Genomic DNA, 20,239 nt, shown 5'->3' with positions numbered 1-20,239 from the left:
TCATGGCAGTCCTGGGCCCGCCTTTGTGAATTCTTGTTTCTGTCCCAAATTCTCAGCGTGAGCGCATGCAAACCCAGGTCCTTGACCTGCCATACCAGGTTTCAGCTGGGACTAGAATCCTGTTCATTGCTTTTTCAGTTCTGCCTCCCTCCTGATCTTGTGGGGGCTTAGGCAGGCAGTGCTGGAGATGGAAGGGCCTCAGAGCTGAGCTTGATGGCAGTTCTTGAAGAGGACATGGAGGGGCACACAGTTTAGGGCAGGAGGAGGGTCTGGAGGGGAGATGGAGTTGAATGAAGGGGACAGTGGGGACCACAGGAGACAATAGAGCGGGGGAGCCCTGCCGGTGGGACTCCAGCCCTCCCTGTACCTGCCACCCCCAACCAGCAGCTCCCCTTATTTGCTAGCTATTTCGGCTCTTCTAGTGTTACATTTGATAAGAATTCTATTTCTGAAAAAGGACGTGTCTGGAAATCCTGCATTATCTGGCAGCCTCAGACCTGCCCCAGGTAGCACAGGTTGCTGACAGAGCCAGAGCTGGCTGGCGTCTAGGGCGGGGTCTCAGTCTCTGGCCTGTGCTCTCATCCTGACTGCTGCTCTGCTCCTCCCCAAGCCCCACACTGTGGGGATTTATTAAGGAGTTGTGACTGAGGTCTTTGGACCTTTCTCCAATCTGGAAAGCAGCCCTGTAGACATTCCTTTAATCAGGGCGTTGGCCAGCTGAGGATGGGGCACCCTGCTAGAGTATGCCAGGGCCCTCTCTGAACTCCTAGGGGAAGGGGCCCCCCATTCTGAATGGGCATATCGTGGTTGGGACAGGCATGGGAAAGATTGGTTTGGGGCATCCAAGTGGCCATTGAATATAATCACGGGAGAAAAAATGATGAAGGAGGTGTTGAAATAGGAGGGACAAATGTGGGTGAGGTAGTGAGTACTGGGTGGATAGAGTTGGCTGCCCAGAGCATGCAGGGTGAGGATAGCGGGGAGGACAGGCTGAGGATTCCTGGGAGGGGCCCCACTGAGAGCCAAGGGGCCAGGCCGGAACAAAGAGCTGGGTGCAGCCAAACTGATGCCTTTGGCCTGGGGTGTCTCAAGCTGTTGGCAGGGCTACAGTCACCTCAAGGTTTGACATACTGAAACATCTGCTCCCAAGCTCACTGATAGGGCTGCCAGCCACAGGCTGCCTGGGTGTGTCCTCATGATAGAACAGGTAGTAATGACATAAAGGGAGGGAGAAAGAGGGGGGCAAGGAGGGAGGAGGGGCGAGAGAGAGAGAGAGAACAAGCACCCAGTATGGAAGCCACAGCCTTTTAATAACCTAATCTCAGAAGTGAAATCCTATCATTTCCGCAATACTCTATTTAAATAGAAGTGCATCAGTAAGTCCAGCATACACCAGGGATTGCATAGGGCAAGGATACACCAGGAGGCAAGGATCACTGGATGTCTGGTGGTTGTTTTAAAATCTCAGAACAGTTAGGAACACCCCTGGAGATACCTCTTCTAGCACATCCTGAGGTGTGGCCTTCAGAATACCAATGGTGAGAAGCTGTGTGTAATGGGGTGCCCTGGTCAGGTCAGCTTGGCAAACACCGCAGGCTACAGTCCCCTGGGGGATTTAGGATGTGCTGAAAGGCTCTGTATAATCCTGTAGCAAGAGGACTCCCTTCATTTAGGCTTTCCCCAAATTACTTAACTACAGTTCTTGTGTAACACTGTTATTCTGTGAAATATGCTGACACTTGGGCAACCACTGGCTTAGTCCAAGGATGGAGGAGTGCAGCCCAGAGAGGAAGCAACTGGCCCAGGGTCATCACTCAATGAGCTATTAACAGAGCTAAACTCAAACCCACCATTTCTGTTTTCCCAACCCTCAGCCCAGATCATAGTCAGAAGTAACTCTGGTGACCCTGTAGGGGTGAGCTGATGCCAAAAGAGCCAGGAAGGGAACTCTGAGTTCTGGAGCTAGAGATGGGCTGCCATAGCCCCCCCCGGGATTTTGCCTCCGGGTAGAAAGCCTGGTGTGTGGTCCCAATACTCTGGAAGGGCACAGATCCTGTTCTTGCTGACTTGCCGCCAGCTACAGTATCCAGGGATGCACATCACAGACTTGCCCCGACCCTCCAGTGTCAGAACAGAATAAGAAAACCAGGAAGATACGGAGACATCATCCTGCTGTGCTGCTGGTCCCAGGGGCCAAGTGATGGGACCAACATGGACGTAAGTGTTCATGGGAAAAACTCAGTGCCAGGAAATGGAAGCTAAGACTCCCACGGGCCCAGCACAGTGGCCTCTCCAGTGACCTCTCCATCCTCTCCCCCCACTCCCGCCCGTCTCCCTGTTCTGTATCTCTCTCTGGCTGCCTGCCCCAACATGTATCCTGAATACTGCTTCCTAAGGATCTGCCCCCAGTCGCTGGGCTTCCACCCAGCCCCTGGGAGATCTGGTGATCCAAGTCTCCCCAAGCTGTTTGGAGCCCCTTGATTTATAAGAGTTTGACATCCACAGATCACAACAGACCCATGAGGTGGCCAAGTTGGCATCCTCTCTGTACCTCCCACCTGCCAAAATCCTTTCTTTACTCAAGGCTCTGCTCAGTGTCACCACTTTTAAAGGAGTACTTTTTCCTGCACCTCCAACCACATCATTCTGTCTACCTGTCTCCACTACTGTAGCACCCAGCCTTGACACCTCATAGGTGCTTGATAATGTGAATGAGGGGTACCTAGGTGACTCAGTGGTTGAGCATCTTCCTTCAGCACAGGGAGTGATTCTGGGGTCCTGGGATCGAGTGCCGCATCAAGTTCTTCACAGGGAGCCTGCTTCTCCCTCTGCCTATGTCTCTGCCTCTCTGCGTCGCTCATGAATAAATAAATAAAATCTTAAAAAAAAAAAAAAGAAAGCCGGAAAGAAAGAAAGAAAAGAAAGGAAGAAAGAGAGAAAGAAAAAGAAAGAAAGAAAAGAAAAGAAAAGGAAAGAAAGACAAAAAGAAAAGAAAAGAAAAGAAAGAAAAGAAAAGAAAAGAAAAGAAAAGAAAAGAAAAGACCAGGCAAGACAAGACAAGAAAAGCCAGAGAAGTACTGATCAGTATGTGAGCTCTTACTACCTCCAGCTGGGTTTGCAATGCTGATGAAGATAGCTGATGAGAATGAGAAATACCTTTAGGTCTTTGGTCCATTCAATTGTTTAAGCAAATACCATCAATAGATAAGGCCGCCCACAGACAACTGTGGAGATCTCGCTAAAATGGGGCTAGCCTTAGTTACTCAAGGGAGGTTCCTGGATCAGTAACTGACTCATTATTTATGTGCACTCTGTGGGTAGATATCCTCATGATGGTAGTCACTTTTTTTTTTTTTAAGATTTTATTTATTTATTCATGAGAGACCAGAGAGAGAGAGAGAGAGAGAGAGAGGCAGAGACACAGGCAGAGGGAGAAGCAGGCTCCATGCAGGGAACCTGATGTGGGACTTGATCCCAAGTCTCCAGGATCACACCCTGGGCTGAAGGCAGGCACTAAACCGCTGAGCCACCCAGGCTGCCCTGATGGTAGTCATCTGATTAGAAAAGGTGATGCAACATTTGCCCCGATTTTAGGTGATGTCATCAATGTTACCACCTTGGCCCTGGGGGGCATTTCAGGTCAGTGTTAGGCCACTGGGTAGGTTGGTATATAGATAATAGGCTGGCCTAGACTTCCTCCCTGGGAACCAAGGTGGAGACTGGGAAGTACTTAATACCTAGAGCCATTCCTGGATTAGTAAGTAACTTAGGCTAAGTGGAAAGGTCAATATTTGAGACAACCACTTGACTTTCTAAGGTAGACCTTGATAGTTTGTGGAATTTGTCCCTCCTGTTGTGTTGAGAACCCTGGCAGGTAAGACTGAGGGGAGTTTGCAGGTTGGGCTCATTCTGCTCCTTGAAGTTCTGTGGATAAAATTAATGAAATCCTACAAGACAAATGGAGTTGGGGGCAGCCCGGGTGGCTCAGCGGTTTGGTGCCTGCCTTCAGCCCAGGTTGTGATCCTGGAGACCTGGGATCGAGTCCCATATCGGGCTTCCTGTGTGGAGCCTGCTTCTCCCTCTGCCTGTGTCTCTGCCTCTCTTTATCTCTGTGTCTCTTATGAATAAATAAAATCTTAAAAAAAAAAAAAAAAAGACAAATGGAGTTGATTTGGGCCAGCCTCTGTCAGTCAAATTAATCAGAGTGACTGATAGAGTAGTATTATCATGGGGATACTGCCAGAAGTCAAGATGATGCAGAAATTAGAAATGGATACTGGTTGGAAGTTATTGCTATGGGTCTCTCACTTTTCTCAAATTGCTGCATGACTTGTGAGCTAAAACCATGTGTGACTGTGTCCTGGACTGTCTTTTCAAGGATCCTTGCAGAGCCAATAGCCTTAGAAGTTAGAGCTAAGTCTCCCTCTGGAGCAAAGTGCAGGTCTTCTTGCAAGCTTGGTAGACAGAGATAGTGTCTGCCTTTCGAGCAAGGGGCAGGCATGCTTTACTTTCCAATGTAAGAGATTCCAATCCTCTAAGCTCTCTCCCTCTTTTCCTTTCTCTTCTAAATGCAACCCACTGTGCATGCAGGAGTCGTTTGACCCTCTTTTGTCTTGTCCTGGGGGAACTGGGGTCCAGCTGTCTTGCTGCCAAGACAGTGCTGGCACTCTAGCTGCTCCTACTACTGTCCTAAACTCCTTTGTCTCTGAGGAGTGCTGTGTCTTCTGCTAGCATCCATGGAACTGATGTCGGCTAAGTTGTCAGCTTCCAGACAGGGTAAGAGCTCAGACTCTTCCCAGTTCTTTTTTTTTTTTTTTAAGATTTATTTTTATTTATTTATTTATGATAGACATAGAGAGAGAGAGAGGCAGAGACACAGGCAGAGGGAGAAGCAGGCTCCATGCCGGGAGCCTGACGTGGGACTCGATCCCGGGACTCCAGGATCGCGCCCTGGGCCAAAGACAGGCGTGAAACCGCTGAGCCACCCAGGGATCCCCAACTCTTCCCAGTTCTTGACAAGATGTTCATGTTTCTTTAACACAGTGAATTCTATTTCTTAGAACTTATCCTAAAAGAAACAATAGAAATAAGACTAACTTGGCCATAAATCCTTTTAATATGCTGATTGATTCAGTTTACTAGTACAGTTGATCCTTGAACAACACAGGTTTGAACCACACAGGTCCAGGTGGATTTTTTTTTTTTTTTATATATATAGTACTGTACTGTATTTTCCTTTTTTTTTCTGATAATTTTCTTAATATTTTCTTTTCTCTAGCTTACTTTATTTTTTTTTTAAATTTTTTTTAAAATTTTTATTTATTTATGATAGTCACAGAGAGATAGAGAGAGAGGCAGAGACACAGGCAGAGGGAGAAGCAGGCTCCATGCACCGGGAGCCCGACGTGGGATTCGATCCCGGGTCTCCAGGATCGCGCCCTGGGCCAAAGGCAGGCGCCAAACCGCTGCGCCACCCAGGGATCCCTCTAGCTTACTTTATTATAAAAAACAGTATGTAATACATATAACATATGGAAGATGTATTAGTCAACTGTTTATGTTATTGGTAAAGTTTCTGATAACAGTAGGCTGTTAGTAATGAAGGTTTGGGGAGTTAACAGTTATCCATGGATTTTTGACTGTGTAGGGAGTTGGTGCTCATCCCTAACTCTTGCATTATTCAAGGGTCAACCATGCTTTGTTGAGGATTTTCGCATCAATATTCATAAAGGATATTGCTCTGTGGTCTTGGTTTTTTTTGCAATGTCTTTGCCTGGCTTTGATGTTAATGTAATGTTGGACTCAATGAGTTAATAAGCATTTCCTCCTCTTCAATTTTTTGGAAGCATTTGAGAAGGATTGGCTTAGTTCTTTCTTTCTATTTTTTTAAAGCTTACTTATTGGGGCACCTGGGTGACTCAGCGGTTGAGTGTCTGACTTGGGCTCAGGGCGTGATCCTGGAGTCCCGGGATCAAGTCCCACATTGGGCTCCCTGTGTGGAGCCTGCTTCTCCCTCTTCCTGTGTCTCTGCCTCTCTCTCTGTGTCTCTCATGAATAAATAAATAAAACCTTTAAAAAATAAATAAATAAAGCTTATTTAGTTAGTTTATTTAATTAGTTAGTTAGTGATCTCTACACCCACCCAATGTGGGGCTGGAACTCATGACCCTGAGATCCAAAGTTGCATGCTCTTCTGACTGAGTCAGTTGGGTGTCCTGGTGCTGGTTTTTCTAAATGTGTGGTAGAATTTACCAGTGAAGTCACCAAGTCCAGTGCTTTCCTTTGTTAGGGAAGGTTTTGATTACTCATTAAATCTCCTTACTAGATATAGGTCTATTCAGATTTCCTATTTCTTCATGATTCAGGGTTGGTAGTTTCATGTTTCTAGGAATTTGTCCATTTCATCTAGGTCATCCAATGTGTTGGCAGACAACTATGTTGGTTTGCAAATGTAGGAGATCCTCAGGTGATATCTGAAACTGGCCCCCATATGTGGAGGGCAAGGAGAGACCAAAGAAAGACGCAGATCTCTCCGATTGGTAGGTGGCAGTTTTAATGAGCAAGGTCACTTACATACAAGGCTTGAGGCTTTCATCTTGAGTGGCCACAAGACAAGTAGATCTCTGCATGTGTCCACCAGAATCTTAAGAGTTCACACAGAAATCTTAACGGCGTTCATTCACTGCCCAGATGGTCTTAATAATACATCACTTTCTCGGGGCACCTGGGTGGCTCAGTCAGTTAAGCATCTGCCTTCAGCTCAGGTCATGATCCGAGTCCCGCATTGGGCTCCCTGATCAGTGACGAGTCTGTTTCTCCCTCTCCCTGTCTCCTCTGTTCATGCTCTCTCTCTCTCTCTCTCTTGCTCAAATAAATAAAATCTTTAAAAAATAATTACTCTCTCAAGCTGTGTCCTTGAAGTAGCTCCTAGTGTGGCAACAGCAGAACATACATTCCAAGGACAGGGGGCTGTTGAGGAGGGAAGGAGCCTCTGATTTCCTGGGTCCAGCTCATGGATCAATCGGCAATCCCATGCTCTTGATGAGCTCCTCTAACAGTTTGTTCATAATACTCTTAATAATCCTTTTTATTTCTATCAAATTGTAGTGATGTCTCCACTTTCATTTCTGATTTTAATAATCTGAATCTTCTCTTTTTCTTTTTTCTTTTCTTTTTTTTAAGATTTTATTTATTTATTCATGAGAGACACACAGAGAGAGAGAGAGGGGCAGAGACATAGGCAAAGGGAGAAGCAGGCTCCATGCAGGGAGCCTGACATGGGACTCGATCCCAGGTCTCCAGGATCAGGCCGTGGGCTGAAGGCAGCGCTAAACTGCTGAGCCACCTGGACTGCCCCTTGTGATTTTTTTTTGATCCACTGGTTGGTTGTTCAAGAACATGTGGTCTAATTTTCAAATATTTTTGAATTTTCCTTTTGCTATTTATTTCTAGTTTCATTCCAGTGTGAGTAAAAAAGAGATTTCCTATGATTTCAATCTTTAAATATTTATCATGACTTGTTTTGTGGCCTTACATGTGGCCTATCCTGGAATGTCTTTGCCTTTTTTCTTGCCGGGCACACTGTGGCTTGGCACCACTCTACCCTGATACCCCAGATTCTAGCAATAAAGCCGTGGGCTGGCAGAAATGCTCTCTGCAGAGCTGGAGAGACCTGAAAACCTCAAACCCAGTCACCTCTCATTTTAGAGGTGAGAAAACAGGCTCAGAGAGTCAGAAGACTCCACCCATGGGCCACAGGCCCCATACACTGAACCATTGCAATTTATCTTCTGTGGCATCAGCAACAATCACACAGAAACAAAAACTTCCACCCTAGGTTCAGTCAACAAATGTTTGCTGAGCATCTAAACATTCCAGGCATGAGTTAAACCCTCAAATGACTCTCTGTGTATAGGGCCCATCTACTCTAAGGCAGAACTGAACATTTTGATTCTAGGCAGTGAGTGAGAGACGTGGATAATCAAATCCTTTCTGGTGTATTAGTACCTATTTCATAAATGCACTATCTTGTTATCTAAGCTGGCTGCTGTATTAGATTGACTACATGCTCCTTTTAGAAACCACAAACACAAAGGTTGTGGACACTGGAGGCCAGACAGAAAAACTCACTGTATCTGCAGGGCTGGATTCTATGAAAAAAGTAATACAAAAGGGGTTTTTACATGAAGTGAAAAGCCTGCAGCTCAGAGAGGTTAAGGGGGTTAAAGCGGAGCTAGGAAGTTGCAAACCAGTTTTTCACCCCACGTGGCTGTCTGGGAGCACCCCAGCCCTGACATGGGGTTGGTTCATGCATTTCAGCTTCTGGGTCAGGGAAGGAATGAGCTGCCTTCTCTAACTGGGCACAAGAAGGGTAGAACCTGAGGATCCCACTCCCACCTCCAACACGGTGGCTGACTGTGGAGGTTTGAGACTTCAGAGTTGGGGCTCTTTAAAAAAAAAAACTATTGATTTGAGAGAGAGATAGGGAGAGCAAGCAGCAGAAGGGCAGAGGGAGAGAGAGAGTCTCAACAGGCTCCCCACTGAGCATGAAGCCCGACACGGGGCTTGATCTTACAACCTTGAGATCACCACCCTAAGATCATGACTTGAGATGAAACCAAGAGTCGGTGACTCAACCAATTGAGTCATCCAGGCACCCCCAGCACAGGTGGGATTTCTGCTGTGTGGTGCAAGGAACACAGCCCACAGAAGTCCCCTGGTTCATCTAGTCTGTCTCTCACCACTGTCCTGTGACATAAGGCAGAAGAAGGGATATGGTCCCACTTTACAGATGTGGAAGCCAAGGGGCAGAGAGGTGGGCAACCTGCCCTGTCAGTCAGGCTGTCAGTGCTCAATCAGAGAAGCAGAATCAAAAGGGGATACAGATATATTTATATACGCAGAAGATACATACATGTGTATATATATATATATACACACATACATATGCATACATATAGATGTATATGTATATATATAAATATAGAGAGATTCAGTGCAAGGAATTGCCTTACATGATGATGGAGGCTGTTTAGCCAAGCCTAAAATCCACAGAAGGGACAGGCCACCAGGGACAGCAGGCTGGGACTTGCGGGCACAGGCTGATGGTCTGCTTGCTCTATAAATCTCTATTGCTACATCACACCATTGGCTACCATGCCCTCCTCTTTAACACTGCAGATAGAGCCGTGAGTGCCTTTAATTCAACCAAATTAAAGAAGAATTCCAGAAAACCTAGCACCAATGCAGGAAACTCATCCTGAAGATTCTGTTCCTCTAGAGCCACTTCCGGGATGAGAATCTGTACCATGAAGGTCCAACCAGAAGCAGAAACAGTAGGATATATATTAAGAAATTTATTGCAAGGCACTGATTTAAGTGATTGCAGGGGCTGGATGGACAAGTCTGAAATCTGTAAGGTGGTGATCTCAAGGTCATGAGATCTGAAATCTGTAGGAAGGGCCAACTGGAGCTCTCAGGCATGGGGCGGCGTGTGGCGGGGGAGGGGGGGTTGGGGCGCAGGGAAGCTGCTGTCCACAGGCAGAATTTTGTCTTTGTTGGTGAAGCCTCAGCTCTCCTCCTGAGGGCCTTCTGACTGATTGAATCAGGCCTACCTGGATTATCTAGGATAATCTCACTTGCTCAGTTAGCTGGTTATGGACTTTAATCACATCTACAAAATACCTTCATAGCAACATCCAGATTAGCATCTGACTGAATACCTGGACACTGCAGCCTAGACATGTTGACACATCTAATGGCCATCTTGCCTGCCCACAGCCACTCAGTAGCTCGACTCTGGATCAGCCTCAGCTTCCCCTACTCACACATACACTCCCACCTTTATCCTCAGGTTGCTGACAGTCTAAACAGGAAGAGAGGAATCTCAGGACTGGGGCATCCTATGTGTCTAATTACAAATCAGCCAGCACATTAAGTGCCTGGGATTTTTTTCTTTTTTTTAAGATTTTACTTATTCATTCATGAGAGACACACACACATAGAGAAAGGCAGACAACAGGCTGAGGGAGAAGCAGTCTCCATGCTGGAAGCCTGATGTGGGACTCGATCCCGGGACCCCAGGATCACGCCCTTTGCTGAAGGTAGGCGCTAAACCGCTGAGCCACCCAGGCATTCCGGATTTTTTTTTTTTAATGGGGGTAAAATTCACATGACATAAATTTAGCCATTTTAAAGTATACAATTGAGTGGCATTCTACATTAGCACATTCACAATGTTGTGTAAGCAACACTTCTGTGTAAGCCCAAAAGATTTCATCATCCAGGAAGGAAACTCATACCCACTGGACAGTTATTCTTCAATATACCCTCCCTATCTAGGCATTTTTCTTCCTTTCTTTCTTTTTTTGAAAAAAGATTTTATTTATTTATTCATGAGAGACACAGAAGGAGAGAGGTAGAGACATAGGCAGATGGAGAAGCAGGCTCCATGCAGGGAGCCCGATGTGGGACTCGATCCTGGGGCTCCAGGATCACGCCCTGAGCCCAAGGCAGAGGCTCAACTGCTGAGGGCATGCCCCGCTGTCTAAGTGTTTTTAAACCTATGTGGACAGAAATGTTACCAGGATATCACCGGGGAGAACTTGCACATGTAAAGCCTACTGTACTTGCAGATCTGCTAGGGGCAGAGGTGCCCTCCTTGGCAGGCAGGAGCTAAAATCCAGCTACTCTTTCACGATATTGGGGCTGTAGTTGGGTTTGATGGCTTCTGCAAGCTCCTGAGCGTACATCTCATATCTGCCGGTCATCTGAAAGCAAAACAGGCAGATTAGGTTTTATACACGCCCCTCATTTACTCACCACCACCTCTTGCCACTAGAGGGCAGCCATGGGCCAGAAATTTGCCGGGAAGGCTAGAGGACAGGGCAGTTTCAGACTAGCATCTGGAGAAATAACTCCCGTGTGATGATGGCTCAGCACTGATACCAGTGGATAGCAAAGATGACAGATGCCGAGATGACTCACACACGCTGATTCCTCTTTTTAGAAGACCTCTGTGCCCTGTCATCCCAAAGACGAGGCCTGCCCCAAGGCAGAAGGGAGGAGGGCTATCCTGAGGTCTTGCAGAACCCCAAAACAGCGTACAACCCAGAGAGGGAAGTGACCTGCTCCAGGTTCCCAGGCAGCAATGGAGTTTGCTGAGATTTGCACCCTGGTCTTCTGGCTCCGGGTCTGGGAGAGAGTGGGGGCAGGGCTGGAAAACCTACCCGGGTGCTCACACCCAGACATTTCTCTCTCTCCTTCCCAAAACCCAACAGGACCTCATGCCCATCACCATAGTTTGTCTGGGGGGTGGTTGGGGGTGGCTTTTTGTATTCAGAAAGTTACCAATGAGAAAGCATTGTTTATTGTGTGGAATCCTGCATGAGTCTGAGCTTCAGAGGAAGACACTCATGTGGGCAATGCCTTATTTGTCCGATGAGGATCTGAGACTCAGGAAACATGCTCAGGTAACAGGGAAAGTAGTTTCTCCCAGACACCCTGGGCAAAGTCACGCAGTCATAAGGACATTCATTTAATGAATGTATATAATAATGAATGCACATATAAATGGGTTCTGAGTCGGTATAAATACTGCTGGACACTAATGTAACAAACTCCACCTGCATCCAGGATGAGAGGGTACATTTCAGGGGCTTCTAGGCCACGGCTGTCACCACCCCATTCCAGGAGGGCAGGCACTTACATTCTTCCCATGGCCCCTGGTGTCACATGTATTAGGTTTCAAAGGCCACTTGAGGCCTTCCAGTACAGCTTCCTGTTTTACAAGTGGGCATACTAGGGCCCCGGAGCAGAAAGGTCTTGCTTAGGGTGACTGAGAAAGGCAGTAGCAGAGCTGGGCCTAGATTCCATTTCTCTGCGTGACCCATTTGCCTCTCCTGTCAAGGCCTAGACCATGGGGCCAGGCCACAGGCAAAGCCAGACACCCACATTTATCTTGTGATAAGTGCAAATGCCTGGAAAGGAAAAAAAGGATTAGAGAAGCCAATCCACTCTATTCTCTGGACAAATGAAATTGAGATTAATTTGTTTGAAGGCGCCCAGAATCTAAATCAGACAAGAGGAGAATTTATTAAGGTCTTCCGCCTTGGCATCATTTGACCCAGTGGCTCCTCCCTCGCACACCAGCCCTGGGAGGAAGAGACCTGGCCCTCTGCTCAGCTTGGAGCCTCATCTGGCTGCTCCTGAGAGCAAACCCAGTGGCTGTGGTTTCCAGCTCTGCGAGCAGAATGGGGGCCCAAAGGGAAAAGCAGGGCAACAGCAGGGGACTTGGGGACCCACCTTGAAGTTCCAGATGTCATTCACCTGCCGGCAGAGGTTCAGGTCGAGCTCAGCCACCAGCAGCCCGTCCCTGTTGCGGGAGAGCCCAGGAGTGCGACTGCTGTCAGGGGCCGTCACGTAGCTCGAGCCATAAAAGTAGCCGAAGTCCCGGTGAGCTTTGAAGAAGTGAAAGAAATCCCCTGTAAGCTTGTGCAGGCACATGGTGGACTCTGCAGAGGGGTAGGCATATCCAGTGACGGCAGGACAAAGTGTCTGTGCCATCCTCCCCACCATCTCTGGGCCACCGCCCCCCCCCCTCCCCACCAACACACACAAAGGACATGCTTCCGTCTTCAGGCCTGAGGCTGCAAAGTCACCCTCACAGCCCTCACCGCTGCCCCTGGGAACTGTTAAAGGTCACCCCTGTATAAGTGTTAGCCCTTATTTCCAACATTAGCCACCCTCAGCCCAAGGGAGTCACATAGCTCTCCAGAGCTTCTTGTGTGTCTGCTTCCTGTGGTGGCCCAACATGGTGAGCTAGAGGCTCTGCTTTCACTTGCCTCACCAGCTGTGTCTATCGTACTTTCCTTCCACGCCTGGGTCCCCTCACAAGTCAAGTGGCACTAAGAGCTACACCATAGGCAAGTAAGGAGCAGGTGGGCACAGTGCAGGGCCTAGCAGGGGCTTGGGCACATCAGCCACCCAGTGGACCTCATTCCCCTGCCTTTCTGCATTTCTGTCTGTAGGGAGCTAACTGGGATTGGAGACTGGACATTTGGGGCCTCACGTCAGGGGATCCGGAACCCTTTAATTTTATTTTTTAAAGATTGTATTTATTTATTCATGAGACACACAGAGAAAGGCAGAGACATAGAGCAAAAAGCAGGCTCCCTGCAGGGAGCCTGATGTAGGACTCAATCCCAGGACCTCGGGATCACAACCTGAGCCAAAGGCAGACGCTCAACCACTGAGCCACCCAGGTGCCCCTGGAACCCTCTTAGAAAGTGCTTTTCTGGAAAACAGACCTGCTCAGTCCTCTCTGCCTTTCTAGGGGACACCCTAAGCTAACTCTGAGACCTCCCTCCCACATTCCCAGCCGGAGTTGGGACCAGTGAGTGGGGGATTCCTAGCAGAGGTGAGGTGGTACCTGCCTTCAGATCAAAACAAGCTGTGAGGGCAGCCCCGGTGGCGCAGCGGTTTAGTGCCGCCTGAAGCCTGGGGTGTGATCCTGGAGCCCCGGGATGGAGTCCCACATCGGGCTCCCTGCATGGAGCCTGCTTCTCCCTCCGCCTGTGTCTCTGCCTCTCTCTTTGCTCTCTCTGAATGAATGAATAAATAAATCTTAAAAAAAAAAAAAAAAAAACAAGCTGTGAATTCAAGGAACCCAAGGCAGTCCACACCAATGTTCTGGGACATTTGTGCAGCTTGGGATGGGTGTGGTGGCAGGTGAACAAGGACAAAGGAAGAGAGAGATGTGTGGGGTGAGTAAAGTACCCCAGCTTTCAAAGAATGCACAAAGGAGTTCCCATGTCTTCTAGGACCATTCTCTTACCAGTCCCAGGGGAGGGATGGAGTCTGACCCAAAGCCTTTTCATCCTTAATTGGGGAATGAGGTGGGCACAAGCCCAGGACCCAGCCATAGTCAGGAGAGAAGTGCGCCCCTCCAACAGTACACCACACGTGCAGAAACAGTCTGTGGGGCTGACCCTGCCCCCTGCCCGGAGGAGGCAGACAGATAATGGCACAGTGAGGCCCTCTCTTCTGCAGCAGCCAATCACGGAAATTCCTGGAACATACCTTTCTTCCCATCTCCAGAGGTAAACTCATTGGGAAAGTGCTCCTGTGAAAGAAAACCGAGGTAAGGTAAACCTATAGGTGGCACTACCACCGCGTCCACCGCAAAGTCAGGCTGAAGAGGACTGAAGGAAGAAACAGTTAAAGGGAGAAAAAGAATGGCCTGTACTGGCCGGGCAATCAACAAGTACTTATGAAATGTCCCTGCTGAGCACTGGGCCAACACAGGCGGCCAGCAGGGAATTTGACAGGCAAGGTAAAAACCTGGACTTCGTCTCTGGGGAGTTGATAATCTGCCCAGAGGGAAGAAAAAGACTGTGCAGAGTGGTTCTCAGGGCTGCGGCAGGCAGCTGAGGTCTGTCTGCCTGGGAAATAAAGCCCCAACTTAGGGTCTCTGGAGGGACGAACGGGGGTGCTCACACACTGCTTTTAGTCTGTTCCCCAAAGCCTAATGGAAACTACCTCAAATTGTGACGGTGTGACACAGGTTAATGAAAGCACTGTGTTTCTTCATGTTATCAGAAATTGGGCTGACTTACTGTATAGAAACCTTGGCTATCTCAGCCTGAGCAGATGCTCTGATTAGAGTTTGACATCCGATTAATAAGAATGAGGAAGAGTATTATTACATAATGAACGCACTGTGTTTGGTAGTCAAGACTGCTTAGTGCACGGGGTCAATGGGGAAAAATACGAAACAGGAGACTTGGTGGTGACAGGGTGACAGCCTTTCAAAAGCGTTTCAGCCACAGACCAAAACAGACCAAAACAGAAGAGAGACATAGTACTACCTTTAAAAGTAACAGATGAAGCCAGTCTCCCCTCTTCTAGTACCCTAGGATTTGTGGCACGCACACAGAGAGGGAACAGAGGGAAGAGGTGTAATGTGTCTCCACCGGGGCCAGCAGGCAGTTGCTTCCCTTGTGTCCGTTGCTGGTCAAAGAGGCCAGGCCCCCCTCTGGGCAGGTAGCTTTCCTAGCAGCTCTGTCCCGTCCCCAGCACACCTGGTTGACCAAGCCCAGCCAGACTGCTGGGACTTACCTGGCCTACACGGTTGATGGCGCAAGTAAAGCAGTGATTCGCAATGGCTGCGTTTCTGGCCTCAACTGGCCACAGGGACTCGCTGTGAGAGAGAAAAGAGAGGAACCAGGTGGCTGACTTCCCAGCCAGACTGGGTGGGTGCTTGGCCCTGAGCTCCACCCAGGCTGTCGGCCTTCTCAGGTCTGCGGTGGAGATGGCCGGGGAGACTGTGGCTGCAGGTGTCCCAAACCCACAAGCAGGCCAACTTGTCCCATGCTTAAGCCCAAGCAGCCTTTTGGGGCCAGGCCTGCTGCAAGCTGAAGCAGTGCTGAGCTGCAGTTTCCATTTCTGAAAGTTCCTTAAAGGGATATTGTGAAGACTGACCATTGACGTGAAGCTTCTAGAGGGGGCTATGCCGCAGAAGCACCCTAACTGCTAGTTCTCTCTCCTTCCCTCCTCTTGGGTCAGGTGAGGAACTTATATTCCGGGCTGGGCAGAGCCTCACCTGGCAAATGTAAGAAGGAAGCTGCAGGCCTAGGGGCTCATGCACCCATGAAGGCTCAAGCGGCTGCCTAATTCCTACCCTGCTCTGTTGACTTGCAAAGCAGTCTCCAGAGGGAGAGATTTCAGGTCAAGCCAACAGAGTAAACCTGAAAGGAATTTAGATAACTGGAAGGGGTAAGTGGATTCTGTAGCAGATGTCGCCTCCCTTGAGTCGGTCCCCATCCCAGTGCCTTCTTATTTTCCTCCTTTGAACCTCGAGACTCTAAGCAGGGGCTCCTTGATCCTCCTCCTGGCCCAGGAAGGAGGCACCACATGGGCACAGCTGAGCTGCAGGACTTCCTCACTTCGGTGCCCACATATGTGGGACATGATGGGAAAGCTTGCCCCAACTGAAGACCCTGTCCTTCTCCAGCCCACTAACTACAATGTGCCACGGAATCCAGGGGACCTTCTTGGTGCTAATTATCTCTTGTCTGAGGAACAACATCATTAAGATTCTGGATTGACAGGTGTAATGCCCACTTAGAAATACTGAGTGACTGCGAGAAAAATGCCCTAGAATCTTCCTTCCTGTCAGTGTGCACCTGGTTTAAACCGGGAGTAGGTGGAGGGAGTGGGTGCTTGTCACAAGCCTAATTCTCAGGAGGATTCATGAATCTGGGGGGAAAAAAATCACAAGCTTGATTGAGGGGACTCATTTTGCTGCTTTTTTCGCCCCAGCTGCTAAGCCAAGCTGACAAAACTTTTAAGAAAGGATTTTTATAGAAACACACCCGTAAATGACATTTTCAGGAATTAAATAGACAGTTGCAGGGTGAGTGCCATAAAACATCTTTCTTGCAATTCTTCTGGGAGGGTACGTTGCGTAGGACTCAAACCCACAGCTGGCAATAAAACTTGGGCTCTCAAAACAAGCAAGGGAAAGGAAGCTGGAGGTTCATGAGAGCCCAGCGTGTGCGGGAATCACGGAGAGCCCACTGGGACATGGGGCCATCTGCGTTATTCCCACTGTGGCTACACTAGCCCCTAAAAATAATCACAGTGGGAAGGAGACATGCATCAATGGGATGGAATCTCCACTCTCCTATTAACACACATACATGGCAGAAATCTTCAAGCACACAGGCTGCATGGCACCGTCAGGACAGTTCAGTTCATCAAAAAAACACTTCAAGTCTATTGTATGCTTAGAACTGTGGGACCTCAAAATGAGCGAGGGACACCCTACCAACCCACAGAGCACATGTAATGAGGGGACAGGACATGCCAGAGAAGGAATGGATGGTTCCAGAAGCCACTGCTTGTGTGCAGCTGGTGGGGATTTGCCTGGCCTTGTGCTGAAAAACAGTCTCCATCAATTCCACAAATAAATCATTTATCATTTTAAGAAAATCACTCAGAAATCCCACCAACCTAATAAACCATCTGTTGTAATTTTTCCACACTCCACACCCATCCTTGGCAAAAGATGTTTACAGAGTTCTGACCACAGCCTGGAAACATCTTTCTTTGTTCACAGCTTTTGTCACGATGCTGAATTATCTTTGTAATGACTTTTCAGTGTGTTGTGGCCTAACATGGAAGAGATAGGCTGAAATTTACCTAACCCTGACATTTCTCTCGCCTCTAGTTCTTTTATTATTATGAATAAAGCTGCCAGAAACATCTTCACGCATACAGCCTTCTCCTCCTCTTTTAGATACTCTGTCAGGTAAAGTTCTAAGAGTATAATTATCTGGTCAAAGGGTGTGAACATTTTGGGAGCTCATGAAACATACTGCTTTCCAAAGGACCTGTTATCGTTTTAACTGCCAGCCTCACCACACCCTTGAAGGCATGAGTTGAATGATTGTTGGTTGAGGAAGGAAAATCAATAATTTTTAATAAGCCTAATAGGCTGCTGAAGACACAAGCAGTTATGTGCATATTACACTGAGGTGCTTCTGTTTGCTTAATTGGGGCTGATAAAAGCCCGACAGAATAAGGTCAGGGAGGCGGCCATCTGAGTTTGCAGCTTTGCCTGCCCTGGCCCAGGAGCCAGTTCAGGCAGAGATGCTCAGGACACTAGCTTCTGGTTCCTCAAGGGACCCCTGCAGGTAGATGGCGCTTGCTGAATGCCTTACACATGGCCTGCAGGAGGAAGCTGCCCCACCGAGGTGGCCTGGAAGTTCTACCCAGGTCCGGATGCTAGATGACCAGTAATTACCCTACGTCACAGCTGCCTTTGGACTCTGTCATAGTAACCAAGCTGCCATGAGGCCCCAGGGAGACTCTTTGGGGATGAAGAATGTCGAAGAGGAAATTTTCCCCTTTTCCTCAACAGCGCCCCTCCTCCATACAGATAGGAAATTTAGGCACATGGAGGGGGCAGCTGACCTGAGGTGGCCCCACTAGGTTTGCATTCTGGCTCACTGAGGAACCTGCTGTGCAAATCAGAATGCTGTGGGGATGTCACTCTTGAGAAGGGGGCACCGTGCTTAAAGGAAAAGGTAAAGTAAATGTCACATTCTGACCTTCAGAAGAAATTCAACTGAAATTTAGTTAAAAGAGAAGAGTGACAGGTGTAGGCCGACAGAGAACTCAAAGCTGCCCACAGGAACTGCCCCAGCTGCCCCCCAAAGAAGGACCAGGGATTCTCCCCGACCACCAGCATCCCACTGCTAGGGCCATCAGGAGTGAAAGCCAGCAGAACCTCCTTATCCAGGAATCCTGCCTTGGAGAAAGTGAGTTGGGAAAAAAGATATTTGCACATAAATTCCTACAGCTCTGGTACTTGCTAATGATGTAAAACTGGAAACCACCCAAATACTCAGCCTTTGGGGAAGAGAGAAGCAGCGGAAGTGCAGTCATGCTGGATCATCTTAGCTCCCAGCCATTATTAAATGAAGGGCCCCAGGGGTCTTGCACAGGAGCCCAGGGACTGCCAGGGCCCATCCCACTGCCTTCATCAGAATAGATTTATCTGTTTCAGGATGAAGCTAACACCTAAATGCATGTTGGGTGTTATAACACTGCTGATTAAAAACAAATTCTAGAGCCACTTGGCTGATCTCTTAAGGACCTTCTCAGCTTTGATTCCCTCATTTGCTCCTTCTATCATCAAGGCATCTGTCCTCCATGTGCTGGATGTTGCAGACAAGAGGCTTAGGAATCTGCAGTCCCCCTATCAGGGAAACAGTGACTGTGACAGGGTAGGGGGCTAATGCTGGCCAGGCACCTACTATGCTTTGGACACTTTAGAAGAGGAGCTCTTTGGAATCCTGACAATTATGGCATTAGTGGAGGGGGACTGTTATCATCTCAGTGTCCAGAATAACAGCAAAGAAATGGCATTTTATAGCAGAGTAGCTCTTTGCGGGGGGGGGGGGGGGGGGGGGAGGTGTCTTAACTGATGTTGAGTTTTGGGTTTTTTTCCCACAGAAAACTTGGTTAAATATACGACACACAATCCCATGTCTCAGATTTGTTAGACAACCTCGTGGCCGCACTTGCCTGCTATAGTTTACTAAACCCAGCTCTGAACCCTGCAGCTTGGCAGGGTTATCTTCTTCCATAGGCAGAAGATAGTGAGGTCCCAAGAACCCTCCCAGATCCTGCCTATTGAGACACCTGAGTGCTCCGATAGTGGCTGACGGGTTGAAGATTATCTCAGCTCCGTTGATGCTGTACATGAGCCAGTTGAGAGGGTGGTGACGCCCATAGCAAATGTTCACTGCAATCTTCCCAAACTGAGTCTGGAACACCGGGTGTCCAAGGTTTCCCTCCATGTAGTAAGTTGACTGAAAAACAAAGGGCCATATATGAAAATCTCTGAGCTGTATGATTTCTCTTTCCTTAGACCTGACAGAAAAAATAAAATATTGCCAGTACCCCCAAAAGTAACAATCTTGGCTATGACTCTAAATTCCAAAACTTCAATATGTTAAAAAAAAAAAAGAAAAATTTAAGAAACCAGACACAATAACTATAAGCCAACAATTGGGAAATCACTATGGCTGAAGCATTTACCCACAATTTCTTTCATGGCATGTCCAAAAAATCCCCAAAGCAATTTCCCACAGTATTTTAAGAATAAACTTTGGTTAGGTTTCAGTCATGGTACACCTAATGGTTAAGGTTTGGTCAATGTTAACATGAGTTAGTCAATGTCTTTACCAACCACACGTTCCTATGAAGAATGTCGGAGCTGCAGGGACTGAAAACTCATCCAGAGCAACCCTTGCTTGCCAGGGGAACACCAGGGCTTTGGTGGCTATGTGACTCGTTCAGCTGATGAGAGCTAATCTTTTTTTTTTTTTTTTTTAAGATTTTAATTTATTTATTCATGAGAGGCACAGAGAGAGAGAGAGGCAGAGACACAGGCAGAGGGAGAAGCAGGCTTCCCACGATGAGCTTGATGGAGGACTTGATCCCAGGATGCCGGGACCATAACCTGAGTCAAAGGCAGACGATCAACCACTGAGCTACCCAGGTGCCCCTGATGAAGGCTAATCTGAGACTAGAACTCACACCCTGAAAGTGTTCTCCACAGAGCTCCCTGGGCATCCTACCTAGGACTAGGGATGTCCCTTCAGGGCAGATAGATGGGACATAGTCCTACTATGTCTGCCTCTCTGTCTGCCCCCCTTGGGGTGCTCGC

At 48.1% G+C, this 20,239-nt stretch overlaps 1 protein-coding gene across 1 annotated transcript in view; it reads right to left on the bottom strand.

The window, feature by feature from the left end:
- Window positions 1–6,536: 6,536 nt before the first annotated feature.
- Window positions 6,537–20,239, bottom strand: part of UPB1 (beta-ureidopropionase 1) — a 33,916-nt gene continuing 20,213 nt past the window's right edge. The window contains exons 6-10 of the mRNA XM_025982731.2: window positions 19,210–19,379; window positions 15,118–15,199; window positions 14,080–14,122; window positions 12,304–12,458; window positions 6,537–10,769 (exon numbers count right to left, since the gene is read on the bottom strand). Of these exons, the coding sequence (XP_025838516.1) occupies window positions 10,686–10,769; window positions 12,304–12,458; window positions 14,080–14,122; window positions 15,118–15,199; window positions 19,210–19,379 (534 nt within the window). The 3' untranslated portion in view covers window positions 6,537–10,685. The remainder of the gene's footprint in view (window positions 10,770–12,303; window positions 12,459–14,079; window positions 14,123–15,117; window positions 15,200–19,209; window positions 19,380–20,239) is intronic.

This window comes from Vulpes vulpes, chromosome 10 (assembly GCF_048418805.1).
Source record: "Vulpes vulpes isolate BD-2025 chromosome 10, VulVul3, whole genome shotgun sequence".
In the NCBI taxonomy this organism is placed as follows: Eukaryota; Metazoa; Chordata; class Mammalia; order Carnivora; family Canidae; genus Vulpes; species Vulpes vulpes.
This window is presented reverse-complemented; position numbering and strand designations above follow the sequence as displayed.